This window comes from Akebia trifoliata, chromosome 1 (assembly GCF_017979445.1).
Source record: "Akebia trifoliata isolate Shusen 1 chromosome 1, ASM1797944v1, whole genome shotgun sequence".
NCBI lineage: Eukaryota > Viridiplantae > Streptophyta > Magnoliopsida > Ranunculales > Lardizabalaceae > Akebia > Akebia trifoliata.
In genome coordinates, this window is record NC_141375.1 from 36,079,803 (window position 1) to 36,094,770 (window position 14,968).

Genomic DNA, 14,968 nt, shown 5'->3' on the forward strand with positions numbered 1-14,968 from the left:
TATATATATATATATATATATATATATTCACTTTAATTTTAGCAAATGATTTAAAGAAATCTCTCAACAAATTTTTTTGCCACTTACGCAAAATGTTTTAGTTCCAAAAGTGATCAATTAGGAATAGTGATATTTCCGAAATTTCAATATTTTCTCTATTGGCTTAGTAATTTCCCTTTGAGTTTGATATAGAGATGTTCCAGTTTACACTTCTTCCCGGAATGCTAATTATTAAACAAGAAATAAACAGAGAAAAGTAGAAATATTCATTTATAACACAAAAGCAACGATTGATACATGATCCATAGCAGATTAGAAACCCAGAAACAGGACACAGAACAACCCAAACCAACCCACCACGTACAACTTACTACTTCGACTAGAAAACCCCCCCAAAATTTAAGCGATCTTCACCTCAATAGTCTTGGGCTTCTTAGGCTCTGGTGGGGGCAATTTCTCAACAGTTACAGTGAGCACCCCATCCTGACAAACAGCCGATATCTTATCTGTATTTGCATTCTCAGGAAGAGAAAACTTCCTCATGAACTTGCCCACTCTCCTCTCCATCCTTACATACTTCGCCGCCCCTTCTTTCTCTTCTTCTCTCTTGCGTTCTCCACTGATCACAAGCAGATTGTCCTCCTCCACTTGAACCTTGATTTCCCCAGACTTTATACCAGGCATGTCGATTACGAACACGTACGAATTCGGGTACTCTTTCACATCCGCTGGAGTTGTCGCCATTGCCTTTGCGTCTCGAACATATGTTCGTGTTGGAGCGTTGAGTGATTTCTCTGTTTCATCTGAAACATCCAGTATTTGTTGCAGTGTCGAGAAGAGGGGATGAGATTCTAAACCCATGATCCTCAAATCCATTTGATTGCGCGCGCAAAAAGTAAGAACAACAAAAGCGATTTAATTTGCTTCGATTTTTCTGAGAGAAGATGATTGCAAGAAGGCTAATTTATATAAGAATATAATGATGGATAGTAGTTTCTAGAAGGAAAGAAGGGTTCGAGGAAGTTCGATAGTTTTTTCTTCTACAGTTGTTCGAGAACATGGTGGAAGGTTCTAAAAGTTCTTTGGAAAATGCTAGTGTCCGACATCGTTGGACACAGAATGGATCTATCCCAGGGAAAATTGTGTGATCAAATTTGGGTAAAATTTTCTAGTAATTGAAATTGATCCGTTCGCTTATCCAAAATACAACTTTCAAGTTGGTAAGATTTTGGAAGTGAAAGTCAAGATGTAAAATAAAGAGATATTTAAAATATAAAAAAAAGTGATCAAATTTTGACGAATTTACAATTCTAACTCATTGTTCATTTAAATTATCAAAACATGAACGATAACGAATTTATAGATTTTGAAAGTGATTCTTTCGGATGTTTAAAGTGACAATTTCATTCTAAACCTATGAATGTGTAATAGTCACTTCTTTTTGATTTTTTTTTTTATAACAAAAACGTGATTGTTCACATTTAGTAATTAAAATGAATAGTGAGCCAAAATCGTAAATAACTTATTTTCAACTCACGAAATGATAATTCACCCTAAAATAAATGCCCACTTTTACTCTAAATAAAACACTTCTTAGCGTGAAAGTTCTCTCAAATAAATACATATAACTTTTAAAAGCACATATGATTTAAATGTGTATGATTAAGTATTTTTTAAGGGAATTTCTTTTAAAAATAATTTTAATGTAAGAATCACGATTATCTTAATGTCAAAAATTATAAATGACTCTTCATAATTTTTTCAATCAAAATCAAATAAACGCATATATTTTCTTACAAAATTTATTTCTTAATACTCACTTTTTGAGGTATGATTTCTTTGACTAATTTTTTTCTAGTGGTATTATTGGGTATGGGTTATTGGTCTCTGAGGTAAAATGTATCTCATGAGTAAACAAGATAATCAAAAGTGCATTGAGATGAATGTTTAAAATTTTATAAATTTGTAGAAGCAAGTGTTATGTTCATCTGGATGGTGGTGATAACAAACATCTAAGTTTATTCACCATCATAAAATTTTCACTTCTAAATAAGTGATGCAATATCATGATCTTGCTAGTGAGTTTAATTAGAATATAGAAATGTTTTTTGAGACTGAGAGATCAAAGTGGAGCCATCTTATATGCTGGATAGAAAAACGAAATAGGCGTTTAGAGTCTGACGTATAAAGACAAACTCGACTCTATCATATAAGTCGCATTTTAAGGTCATGCAAATTTCGACACAAAACGAATATAAGTGTGGGTCAAGGGCACTACAAGTGGTATTATAGTCAATGACGACTCATCCTATTGGGTATAGAAAATGTCATGATCCCATCAATACACCGGCCTAAGATAGAGAACATGATGAGATTTAATATCTTAATATCAAAGAGATGAGATAGGCCAACACATCCCACTTTAAGGAGACATGATAGGTGTTGGCAAATCACTAAAGAAAATTAAAATCATCTTAAACGATAAATCAATTCTAAGTATGAAAAATATCAAAGAAAATTATATAGCTCATAAAAGATAATTTTTATTAATCTTTATTAATAAACGATTCTTAAAATAAACAACTTTAATTAGAAATTAAGATTACTAAAAGACACTTAACAAAAACCTCTATGCGTTGAAAATATAGAAGAAAAATACAAATTTCGTAGGGATCGTCGTCATTATTTTACACCCAATCAAGATCTATAAGTGCCAGGTGGCAAGTGGTCCATGAAGCTTGTCTCCCATGAACCATTGCGGATAGGGCTGACACGTCATCTACGTGTCAAACAGTCGCAACGCAAAACCCTAAATGATCCCAAACACAAAGCCGACACCTGTCTTCATCATCCATAAACTCATTCCTCCCAAAAGAAGCCCTACGGACTCTCTCCCCAATCGCTCGCTTTCTTGTCACCACAAGCTCTGTTTCCATTTTTGCGGAGCCGTTCCGATTATCTCTCTACCTGTAAATAGAATCCATTTTCTCTATATTTCTCTCCTTAAATCTCCATCTCTGATGTGCAAAACTCTTGATTTATCCTTTAAGATCTGTTCTTTTCGGCGGATTTTTTCGGTGACCGGTCGGAGGTGGAAGGGATGATGAATGCCTTCGATTCTCCGGTAAGAATCATCGTCGTTGAATCAGATCTTTCTCTTAAGAGATGTTTGATCCGTTTATTTTGATTCATGTTGTTCGATCTAAATTTTGGTTTCGCAAAAGAAAAAAACACGTAAAATCTGTAATCTCAATCTCTATTTCATAAGAATAGACACGAATCTATAGTTTGTATTATATCGATATAATAATTGTATATTTTAGCGCTTAGATCTAGGGTTTTTCGTGGAGTTTTCTTCGATTTTTGTACAGTTTTTTAGGGCTGTAGATGGCTGCCAAATAGAGGAGAAAAAGAAAAATCGGTTAAATTTTCTGTCTACAAAGTGGCGAAAATGAGTTTGAGCGCTGCCGAGGAAGATTCGGCACCAGAAATACATCTCCCAGCCGATATCGATTGGCAAATGCTCGATAAATCGAAGTTTTTCTTTCTCGGTGCCGCTCTCTTCTCGGGTGTCTCCGCTGCTCTTTACCCTATTGTGGTCCTAAAAACTCGACAACAGATCTCTCAGACCCAGGTTTCTTGCATTAAAACAGCTTTTGTTATATTGCGGCTCGAGGGTTTTCGAGGTCTCTACAGAGGATTCGGAACTTCACTAACAGGAACAATTCCTGCTCGAGCACTCTACATGACAGCGCTCGAGGTCACGAAAAGCAATGTTGGAACCGCTACCGTGCGATTAGGGTTTCCTGAACCAACAGCAGCAGCAATTGCCAATGCTGCTGCAGGCTTGAGTGCTGCCATGGCTGCCCAACTTGTTTGGACACCGATCGACGTTGTAAGCCAACGTCTCATGGTCCAAGGCTGTAATAATTCGAATACCCCAAATGTGCCCACTTGTAAATATCGTGGTGGGATCGATGCATTTCGGAAAATTCTTAATGTCGATGGCGTCCGAGGCCTTTACAGGGGATTCGGGATGTCGATAGTAACCTATGCCCCATCGAATGCGGTCTGGTGGGCATCGTATTCTGTCACGCAGAGGCTTGTTTGGGATGGAATTGGTTACTATTTCTGTAAAAAAGACGACAAGAGTAAAGATAATAGTATTAGTAGTAGCAGTTTCAGGCCGGATGGGAAGACTATAGTGGCGGTCCAGGGATTGAGTGCAGCAATGGCAGGTGGTGTTTCGGCTTTAATTACAATGCCATTGGATACAATTAAGACTAGAATGCAGGTTTTAGATGGAGAAGACAACAGGAGACGACACTTGACGATTGGACAGACAGTTAGGAATTTGGTTAAGGAAGGTGGATGGGCAGCTTGTTACAGAGGATTGGGGCCTCGTTGGGCTTCAATGTCCATGTCTGCAACCACCATGATTACTACCTATGAGTTTCTCAAACGTCTCTCTGCCAAGAACCAAGAGACCCTGACATGATTAACTGATCCACAATCCAAACAAAAATATAATAATAATAACGATATAATTTCATTTTCTTTCAATCCTTTTTTCATCTTTTGTTTTGTTTCTGGTGGTTTTGTTAGCCTGCATGACCAGAAAGGACTAAGAGGAGCTGATCTATGTAATTGAAGCAGGTTTCACCAAATCACTTGTTCATCTTTTATATATTATAAAAAATGTTATCAAGTAGGTGTATTTGAGTAAGTGGGTATTTTTTTTTTAATCATCTGCCCTTATCAGAAAATAAGAAATATCATTAGAATATAATATATTATATGAGCAAAGATGTTTTTGAGCTAAATGCTTACTAGCTGATTAAGCCTTATTCGAAAGATTTAGGGTCAATCATATTCCTCCATTCCTTTTCTCCACAGGTCACAATCATGTCTTCCATAGGAGTATTTGGTTGTTAATGCTCACTTATATATAGGTTGTAAAGTCGTGATTTTGTCATATACTCGCTCTCTACTCTTTTGATGTGACATATGCATAGTCGTGTATCTTAAGAGAAATATATGGTTGTATGCACATGCCACATCTCGAAAGTGGAAGGGCGATATATCAGAATCACGAGAGGAGTAGGGGTGTCTGTCTGAGAGAGAGTCAGATTATTGTTATTCATAGTTTGCAACTCCTTAAAATGAGTTATAAAGAGTTGATAAAATCTGACCTAATTTATGGATGTTTTTGGGACGGAAGATTAAGCTATTGAGAGTTAAACGATTTGAGTTTTGTCAAAATTTCCGGGGTTTGATTGTCTATATGCAAATCTATTCATTGTTAAAGTTGCATGAATCAAATTGTACATTGATCCAATATATGACATGAAATTTAGATAAACATATTTTGATACGTGAAACTAGAAACACATCATGTATATAGGTAAAATGTGTAAATATCATTTATATGCTTTTCAATATTTACGTCGTAATGGATCTAGCATGATTATTCGATGCAATCCAATACCAAACTAGATTGGGTCCTCTTAGGAACCCTAGTACCATTTTAACAAAGAAAATAGAGGAACAGGAGGATGAGATATTGAGTAGCTAGATTATTTTCATTGATCAAGGTGCAACATTTTGCCGGTTCAAATTGTCACTCAATTTGCCTACCTCAAATCTTTAGGATAAGATTTCTATGTTGACGATGCTTAAAGATAAAGTTGATTTTGCAACAACCCTAGAATCATGCAATAGTTCTGAATTTTGTATATAAGGAATCAAAATAGAGGGCTGAAATGAAAACTTTATTCCCATATTTTAGTCTTTAGTTTTACATACATTTGCTTTTTTATTTGTATGGATGGTAATTAAAAGAGAAGGAAGAAAGTCTTGAAAGGATTTCATGACTCAATAGTCGAGATTTCATATAATTCAAAAGTTTATAAATGTCTATTTAAGTTATAATAACCGATTAATAGTTAGTGTATATGTAATATATTAAAATATTTCGGTTCTAACATTATTATGTCAATTGGTGGGATCAGACCCCCAAACCCATAACTTCTATTCTGGATCAATGTGGCGTGATAACTCCTGTGTTTACCGAATCGAAACTTGATGTCTTTAGAGATGTTTTTAAACTATGGCTGCTTTGTCCCCGTTATCCACGAGCGCAGTGATTAGACACCATCAATTGTCGACCCCACTGACACACACTCTCACCGTTTTAATGGTGGGACCCACACAACAACATTGTCCTATTATTTTACTTTCTTCCTATGGCATCAAGTACTTGTCAGTGGATAAGATTCGGGGCCACTTGAAATGAGAATCAGATTTTATCATTTATACCTACGAAACAGTCACTTGTACATCAATCCGTACCGTTCAATTTAAGTCCTTCACATATTTCGGTGATTTACGATATTTTTTTTTTTTTTACAATTTTACCCTTATCATTTATGCAAATTTAAAAAAAATAAGTTATTTGTAAACGAGATAACCTGTAATGAAAAAAAACATAAAAATTAGCACATGGAGACAAATATTTTGCTATGCTTGGATTGAGAGAAGTGGAGAAAGTTTCTCCCCACCCTGTTTGTCATGATAGGGAGAACTGGAATAACTTTGAAATTGTAAAATATCTTTATAAAAAAAGATTTAGGAGCAGAGTTGAAATTATGAAATATTTTTAAAAAAATTTCCCCATTTCTCCTCCCCTCTCCAAAAGAAAACTCATGTAAAATATCTTTATAAAAAAAGATGTAGGAACAGAGTTGAAATTATAAAATGTTTTAAAAAAAATTTCCCCATATCTCTCCTCTCCTCTCCTCTCCAAAAGAAAACTCACCTTTTCTCCTCTTTTCTTCTCTTCATTTCTATTCTTCATTTCTATCAATCCAAACACAGCGTCAGTTTCAAACATCTTGATCAGATGTCAGAGAATAGCAATAAATGCTAATTTGGTAACTCTTGAACAGCCCTGTAAGAGTTTGAAAATATCACTCCGATAGATAAATCAAGGAAAAATTATAAAAAAAAATTAAATATAATAATTATTTAACAAAAAAGTACAAATTTTATGAAAATTATGAAAAAGGTAACAAACCGGCCATGCAAGGGCCTATTTTTTTCTCTCTCCATTTTTTTCTCCCTTTTTATTTTTTTAATTTAAAAAAATCGAATTTTTTGTACTCTAACCAGCCATTCAATGTCCTCTACATTTCTCTCTCCTCTTTCTCTCTCTTTTTTGTTTTTTTAATTAAAAAAAAAAAAATTCATTCTAACCGATTATTCAATGTCCTCTAAATTTCTCTCTCCTCTTTCTCTCTCTCTTTTTGTTTTTTTAATTAAAAAATTCAAATGTTTTCATTGCCATTCCATGTCCTCTCTCTCTCTCTCTCTTAAATTTAAAAAAAAAAAACGAATTTTTATATTTTAAACGGCATTCAATGCTCGCTAAATTTCTCTCTTTATTTTTTAAATTAAAAAAATAATTTTTTACATTTTAAACGACCAATCAATGTCCGTTGAATTTCTCTCTCCTCTTTCTCTTTCTCTCTCTATTTTTTAAATTAAAAAAAAAAAAGGAATTTTTACATTCTAAACAGTTATTCGTTGAATTTTCTCGGAATTTTTTTAAAATGAAACGACCATTATTCAATGTCCGATGAAATTTTCTCTTCACTTTTTTAAATAAAAAAATCAGTTAGAATGTAAAATTTTGGTTTTTTAATTTAAAAAAAAAATAGGAGAGAGAAATTTAGAGGACATTAAATGGCAATGTAAACATTTGATTTTTTTAATTAAAAAAACAAAAAGAGAGTGAGAAAGAGGAGAGAGAAATTTAGAGGACATTGAATGGCCGGTTGGAATGAAAAAATTTTGATTTTTTTTAATTAAAAAAAAAGAGACAGAAAGAGGAGAGAGAAATGTAGAGGACATTGAATGGCAATGTAAATATTTGATTTTTTTAATTAAAAAAATAAAAAGAGAGTGAGAAAGAGGAGAGAGAAATTTAGAGGACATTGAATGGCCGGTTGGAATGAAATTTTTTTGATTTGTTTAATTAAAAAAACAAAAGAGAGAGAGAAAGAGGAGAGAGAAATGTAGAGGACATTGAATGGCCGATTAGAATGTAAAAAATTCGATTTTTTTAAATTAAAAAAATAAAAAAGGAGAATAAAATGGAGAGAGAAAAAAACCGGCCATTGCATGGCCGGTTTATTATCTTTTTCATAATTTTTACTAAAATTGTACTTTTTTGTTAAATAATTATTATATTTAATTTTTTTTTTATAATTTTCCCATAAATCAATAAAGAAAATCAACTTTTATATAACAGAAGACTTCTTGGAGTTTGCCAAAGTTGATTAGAGGAATAAGATTTCATCTAACCCATCTCAAGAATCCTTTGCTTAAAACTTCGATGATAAAATAGATGATCATGATTACACAATCAGCGTTTCGATCAACCATTGGAAGTAATCATTTTCTTGTTTCTTTAATAATACTAATCTTCATGTTTCAAAAGATCTGCAGGATTAGCAGTAGGACATGAACTAGTTATTAACAGTAATCATTAAGGAAGATTCAAGAGCATAACAAAACCACAAAGTGCACATAGCACACCATAGCATTACCTACTTTCAACAAATACAAGATTTTAGCCAATCCCAAATCTTTGGGATTAGATTTTGTTGTTGTTTGGTACCTCTGAAAGTTCCAAGGTTAGAAGAACTAGACCATAAAATCGGCATGCATTCTAAAAATGATATCATGTCACACCTCTGGGTTATGTCATTAGTCCAAAATCCGAACAATTCAAATTACAATAACAATCCATAGTGAATTTGGCTTTTTTTATTTATTTATTATTCTAGATCATCTCCCAAAACAGTACAATGAAAAAACCCAAAGCATTTCAACAGCAATGGGTGAAGTTTTTCTCTCATAAACAATAGCTTCTGATGCATCACTCTAACAAAATCACACAATTGCACTCTGTTTTTGTTACAGAATGTAGTTTTCTGTAATGCGTGCCCAAGAAACCAAACAGAGCTTCATCAAATAAATAAATTATGAAGGATTTTCTTTTTTTTTATCATCAGCATGGCAGAAAAAGAGTTACTATAAAGCAAAATATATTTATAGCACTACTTAGAAACAAATAAAAGATACTTTTAAAGGCCTACCAATTAGTACTAACATCCCAGAATGAGTTCCCCCCAAAAAAAACAGAAGTACTGTGCCCTACATGGCACGTGAGACAAGAAACAGACCAGATCAACTAGACAGTTAGCAGAGAGTTCATGGAAAATACACAAGAGTGAGAAGCTGTCCTCCCTCAGCAATCAAGAGCGTGCTCTCTTGTTGCTACAAGACGGACACTTATACTGCTTGATATGCTCAGCCCTTGCTGGAGTTATCTTCACACACTTGCCATGGAACCACTTCTCACATAAATCACAGCAAATCCAGAACTCATCAGACGCATAGTTCTCCCCGCATGCTCCACACAAGGTCTCCCCATGCTCATCTTCATCCTCCTCTTCATCCAAACCCTCGTCATCGTCCTTTGGTTGTAATGGCTTTGAATTCTTCCCCTGAGACTCGGATCCCCGCTGCTTATATTACCAAAAATTGAATATAAACGATGTAAATGATACCAGATTAATAGTGACTAACTAGTATATTCACATTCAAGCAACTCAATGTGCACAAGTCTAGAAAGTGAAACAAGCTAAAGCAATGTATAACAAACTTAGACTGTCGGTTTTTTTTTGGGATGGGAAAAGATACTAAAGAAATCAAGGGCCTTTCGGGAAATTACTAAAAGAAAGTGAGCACCATATTTTTCTAAACCTCTGTAATATTTAGAAGTTAATGGTCAAGTACGAGTTAGTACTCGTGAACAATTAAAGGATTCAAATACGTTTTCATAGATAAAATTTTGCTAAACAATGAAAAGAGAGGCGGTCAAGAGACCTACCTGAATTCAAATATTAATTCTAACAAAATTAAAAAGTACTAGATATGGAAATTAACAGTAAAGCTTAACAAACAGGGAAAGCTCATGATTATTACGTTGATGTTTGCTTCTACTTTCTTTTTTTTTTTTTTTTTTTTTTTGTAGGTCGGTATGTTGATGTTATGCTTCAACCATATAAGAGGGAGATATCAAGCCTTTTCTTTTTCTGCAGTGGGAATTCAAGCTTGGAGTATTGGTGTTGGTTGCCGCTATTCTAGGGCTCAGATCCCTTTTTCCATCTGATAATCAGAGGTTATGAACCTACCCATTAATGTTAAGGAAATTTCTGTAACTATCGATGAGCTCCTTACAGAAAACTTCAACACTACACTTGGCCATACCAAACAACAGTGAAGCTAAACCTAGATTAATCTATGCCAACACAACAGTCCCATTACTACCCTTAATAGTCATTGTCATTCAGATTCAGCTCAACAGATTGAAGTATTGGCTAGGTAGTTGAATAGGTTTTTTTTTTTTTTTTTTTTTTGTTACCACTTTGGGGTTTGACTTAGATTTGTTGCTGCTATGATTTGAAGACGACTTCTCCTTCACTTGTTTCTTTCCAGTTCCAGTGACAGACTCAAATACTGTTGGGAGATCATTTATCATATTGAATAATCGTCTCCTGCATCACAAATACCAGTAAGAATTTATTGAAAAGGTTAAAAGAATATTCGAAACCAGCATTCTACATGCAACAAACTTCAACACATCACATACAAAATATATGCAGCCTTCGTATTACAGAACCAATACATCAAATGAGCATGGATTAACATCGAGATCTTAGCTCCCTACCCATGGATAAACAAAATTAGCCCGTCTTTGCCCTTTATCTTTATATGAAAAAGTGTTAGTGCACATTCATATTTATAAATCACTGTTGCAGACTACAGAGATTCTTATTCAGTTAACAGTTTCACTTTTCTTATAGTATAAAGAATTAATTAATTACCAGTTAAAAGAGATTACATAATAAAAGACAGGAGTTCGAGAAGACCTGTCAAAGAAGAAAAAAAAAAAAAAAAAATGCTAAAAAAAAAAAAATTGAACAAATAAAGAGGATATGTGACCAATTGTGAACTAATCCCCCAATAGAATCATTATGGATAGGTGCCCATTTGATTTCATTTGGAAGGAAATGGTATCTACCACTAAATTTTATTGAGCCTTTTGCCAAAAAATATCTTTTTTTGCTTCAACATTCTAGTGATGACTTGAGACAAATAATTTAAGAATATGCTTAGTAAAAGTAAATCTCCTTCAAAAGAAATTATACATTATAGTAAAATAAGAGGAAAAAATGGCAGTGTAACATGCCTCATAGTTGTTGATTGTAGTATTAGGAACTATGCATGCTTTTGTGCTTATTTTATTTTGAAGTATAATTTATATGTTTCCCATGAATTCAATAATATTTCCATAATTTGTAAACTCGACATTATTTCCACGCTAATCAAATATTTATATTTCTAAAATAACCCAAAACAAAATACTGAAATCAATATTAGACCTTGACCATAGCCCAGCAAACTGAGGCATGATGATCCAACACACATATATATATTTTTTAAAAGCTTATTTCTCACCCCATCTTAAACATAAAAACACCCACCATTACGTAAAAACACAAATGGTGAGCCCAACACATGCACAACAGAGAGACAGAGAGACAGAGATTTCATTCTTTGGTTAAGAATGTTGAATAGATAATGCAGATTTTTAAGATTACCATCAATATCTCATTGAAGATCTGGAATAAGCATTTGTTCCGTGGTGCAGGTGTACAAATACCTATTTGAAAGTTGTGTATGTGGGTCTTTGCATGTGTATAAGACATGAATACAAGTGAACACGTGCTAATTAACACACACACAATGTATACATAGAAGGTGGTACATGTGTAGGTGAGACTAGCCCATTTGATATATATAACAGTCACAACCACTAAGGCTTGATACCAAAACTAGGTTCCAAAAGGGCTGGTCACCTACACGTTCCTACAACCTTCTATATAACCCAAGCTAGCATTCTCAACCTATAAATTCTCAGAGAATACATCATGGAAGTATTTCAAGTAGTACACAACATATCAATAGAGCTGTTGACAAGATTCAAGAAGTATTAACTCAAGTACTTTCTAAAAGACTAACATATTTTTAAAGTTTTATATGTTCTTCAATGAATCAGAAATACACCACCATTTATCTTCTTACTATTTAGAAACCTCCAATAATGTCCTTTTACGTTGGAAGACATGCAATATCAGCTCTTATCTTTTACTGTTATCAACATCAAAATGTGTGCGTGCACGCATGGGTGGGAGTACAGATATTATTTGATTTAAGGTTGTTCACAAATAGTTCGACATGAGATGAGTTTTGATCATATGTAATGATTTTAATTATGTTCTTGTATTTGCAACAGCGGCTGATCCATTTAACATTGTCACTAATGAAACTAGACATATTTCACATGATGATACAAATAGTAACAATCTCAAATAACAAATTATTACAGAAACAAACCATCACATCAACAATAAAGTCATTGTTCCCAGTCTATTCGAAGATCCAAAATAATGCACAAAATTCTGTACTTAAGAAATCCAACAGGTTGAAACTTGGGAATGTAAAATAGTTGAGTAGGAAAAAAATGCATACCTGTCATTTTTATCAAATCCAAATCTGGCACCAAAATAAAACGCCACGGCAAGTAACCATGCATCACTGTGGACGGCAACCAAAGACAACCAGTCCTTATCTTGCATCCCATCTCTGGCAAAGTTGATGCCCAATGCTGGCTCTGGGAGCTCTGGCGGAACCTCTTCAGCGGGTAAATTAACCTCCCATTGCTCATTGGGAAATCCATACAAGCACAAGTTCTCCTTCGCTGCAAAAAAATAAGAAAACAATTGGGGTTTTAAGTTTTGCATGAGGGGTAACATTAATTCTAAACAACAGTAAAGTAATAATTGCAATTTTTCCTACATATATACACAAAAAGTGAGATGTGACCACATATGCTATTGTACGATTGCTTCATAATTTGTCCTTTTTTTTACCATTTCTATTACAACAAAAACATAAGTGCAGATCATGCACATTTCACCAAAACACCCTATCCTATAACTTACCATTATGTCTATGAGGTTATGAAGTCAATGAACCATGGCAGAACTAATAAACACCTCACCTTTAAACAACTAGATGAATGCCAACTCCATTGAGCAATTAAATATTTCATCCCACAAATAAAAGATGCAATAAAGATAGCATACAGAACAGACACAAAAACCAATATAATATTCTTATTAACCTAGACTGAAAGCTAAATTACATAAAAAACGCTAACTCCAAGAAACAAACAAAATAAATAAATAAAGATCATATAGAAGCCCATATAACTTAGAATCGTCAAAACAACAGTGATAATATCAACTCAGTAATCAAACTACCCTGGGTGGATTTAGAGTGGGGGCTATGGGGGCAAGTGCCCCCCACAAGAGTTTTCAAATTGTATGGATTAATGTGCTATTGCAACAGGTTTTAGCAGCAGATAAAGAAATCTGTCACTATTGCCCCCACAAAAAAAAAATTCCACTCTTAGTTGCCTCCACAACTATTTTTTTCACTCTTAATTGTCCCCACAAATTTTTTTCTACTCTTGGCTGCCCCACATGAGCAAAATCCTGACTCCGTCCCTGAAACTACCTCAGAGTAGACCAAACGAACGGAAAACAAATAATTTGTTAAAAAACAACCCTAATATGAGAATTACCACCACATTACGAGATCTAAACCAATATATATCACTTAGAACTCGGACATGCAAATAAATAAAAATCTAATAAATTAAGAGATGATGAGAAAGAAACCCTAACCAGGATCGCACTGCTCATGAAATTCTTGAAAATCTGCAACATTTAAAAATAAAAACACATAAACAATCAAACCAAAACATCCAAAATCCCTAAATTCAAACTTAAAAACAAAACGAAAAATAAATAAAAAATCACAAATGCTTCAAGAAGCGGAAAGAATTTAACCAGTGGTGAGAGCTTTAATCATGCCAGCTCTTCGGCCCTTGAAATCCCTAAAAACCTCCTCGACTGTTCTAGGATTGTACTGTGCGGCGCCTCCGTCCATGGCTCTCTATCAGAGCTTCAAACCCTTTTAATTAGATTTTAAAATGGAACGAAGAATAAGAGTGAAGATGAACACCAGAGAGGACACAATGGAAATTTTAATGGTTTCTTAAGGGTATTTAGCGGATTCGTAGGCAGCGAGACTGAGAGCAAAACAAGCATAATAGAGAGAGAGAGAGAGAGAGAGAGAGAGAGAGAAGTTTAAAAGGAGGGAAGAAAGGGCAAAATATTTGACCTCTTTTATAACAAATAGAGAAAGGGTGAGATAGGGAGAGAGTGAGAAAACCCCAGCGGATTTCAATCGCGTTTTAAATGGATTTGTTAATTGGATTTGAGAAATTGGTGATAAGTCCGCTGTTGTATGCTAAAGTGAACCATCGATCCAATCTGTGAATCTTTTTCGTCTCTTTGATGGGATTTCTCTCAATTGTCCTTTTAAAGCAACAGAGATTGATGGTTTTCCATTGTGATCAAGTAGTGGGACCCACTGAGTCGATCTTGTACACGACGTTATGCGTCAGCAAATATACACAACTCAAGGATTTTGCTGATTTAGCCTTCTTTAGGGTACACGCCGTCCCAAAACCAGACTCGTTACAACAGCACCAGCAGGTCCGTCAGATTTTTGAGACCTAATGACGAAAATGCCACTCTCAATCACAATAACATCTATCATAAATATGTTGCCGTTTTCACTTGGATTTCCGGAAAATAAACTTTAATTCAGTACTACTAAATATGCCCCTCTTGTTTTTAAGAGAGAAATAAAATGCAAGTAAAGATGAAAATTATGGTCAATATAATACACAATGGGGGTATGA

At 34.2% G+C, this 14,968-nt stretch overlaps 3 protein-coding genes across 4 annotated transcripts; 1 reads left to right on the forward strand and 2 right to left on the reverse strand.

Annotated features, from left to right (window-relative positions):
* Nucleotides 1-243: 243 nt before the first annotated feature.
* On the reverse strand, nucleotides 244-949 carry LOC147412206 (17.3 kDa class II heat shock protein-like). The gene has a single exon (XM_086457593.1). The coding sequence runs from the start codon at nucleotides 874-876 to the stop codon at nucleotides 400-402; it is 477 nt and encodes a 158-aa protein (XP_086313719.1). The 5' UTR covers nucleotides 877-949; the 3' UTR covers nucleotides 244-399.
* A 1,913-nt stretch (nucleotides 950-2,862) lies between these two features.
* On the forward strand, nucleotides 2,863-4,708 carry LOC147412207 (uncharacterized). Its single transcript, XM_086457605.1, has one exon. The coding sequence runs from the start codon at nucleotides 3,452-3,454 to the stop codon at nucleotides 4,496-4,498; it is 1,047 nt and encodes a 348-aa protein (XP_086313731.1). The 5' UTR covers nucleotides 2,863-3,451; the 3' UTR covers nucleotides 4,499-4,708.
* A 4,385-nt stretch (nucleotides 4,709-9,093) lies between these two features.
* LOC147412208 (PHD finger protein ALFIN-LIKE 4-like) lies at nucleotides 9,094-14,486 on the reverse strand. 2 transcript variants are annotated; one of them, XM_086457616.1, is made up of 5 exons: nucleotides 14,049-14,486; nucleotides 13,884-13,916; nucleotides 12,664-12,892; nucleotides 10,493-10,625; nucleotides 9,094-9,593 (listed from the first exon to the last, which is right to left on the reverse strand). In XM_086457616.1, exons 1-5 carry the CDS (start codon nucleotides 14,146-14,148, stop codon nucleotides 9,321-9,323), a joined length of 768 nt encoding a protein of 255 aa, XP_086313742.1. In that variant the 5' UTR covers nucleotides 14,149-14,486; the 3' UTR covers nucleotides 9,094-9,320. The 2 variants fall into 2 exon arrangements, with proteins under 2 accessions (XP_086313742.1, XP_086313746.1); XM_086457620.1 differs by having other exon boundaries at nucleotides 9,094-9,590; nucleotides 14,049-14,403.
* Nucleotides 14,487-14,968: the final 482 nt, after the last annotated feature.

Coding starts and splice junctions, on each gene's coding strand:
- LOC147412208 (XM_086457616.1), bottom strand. CDS start 14,148: ATGGACGGAGGCGCCGCACAGTACAATCCTAGAACAGTCGAGGAGGTT. Junction 13,917..14,048: donor GATTAAAGCTCTCACCACTG/GTTAAATTCTTT, acceptor TAAATGTTGCAG/ATTTTCAAGAATTTCATGAG. Junction 10,626..12,663: donor GGATTTGATAAAAATGACAG/GTATGCATTTTT, acceptor TTTGTGATGCAG/GAGACGATTATTCAATATGA.
- LOC147412207 (XM_086457605.1), top strand. CDS start 3,452: ATGAGTTTGAGCGCTGCCGAGGAAGATTCGGCACCAGAAATACATCTC.
- LOC147412206 (XM_086457593.1), bottom strand. CDS start 876: ATGGATTTGAGGATCATGGGTTTAGAATCTCATCCCCTCTTCTCGACA.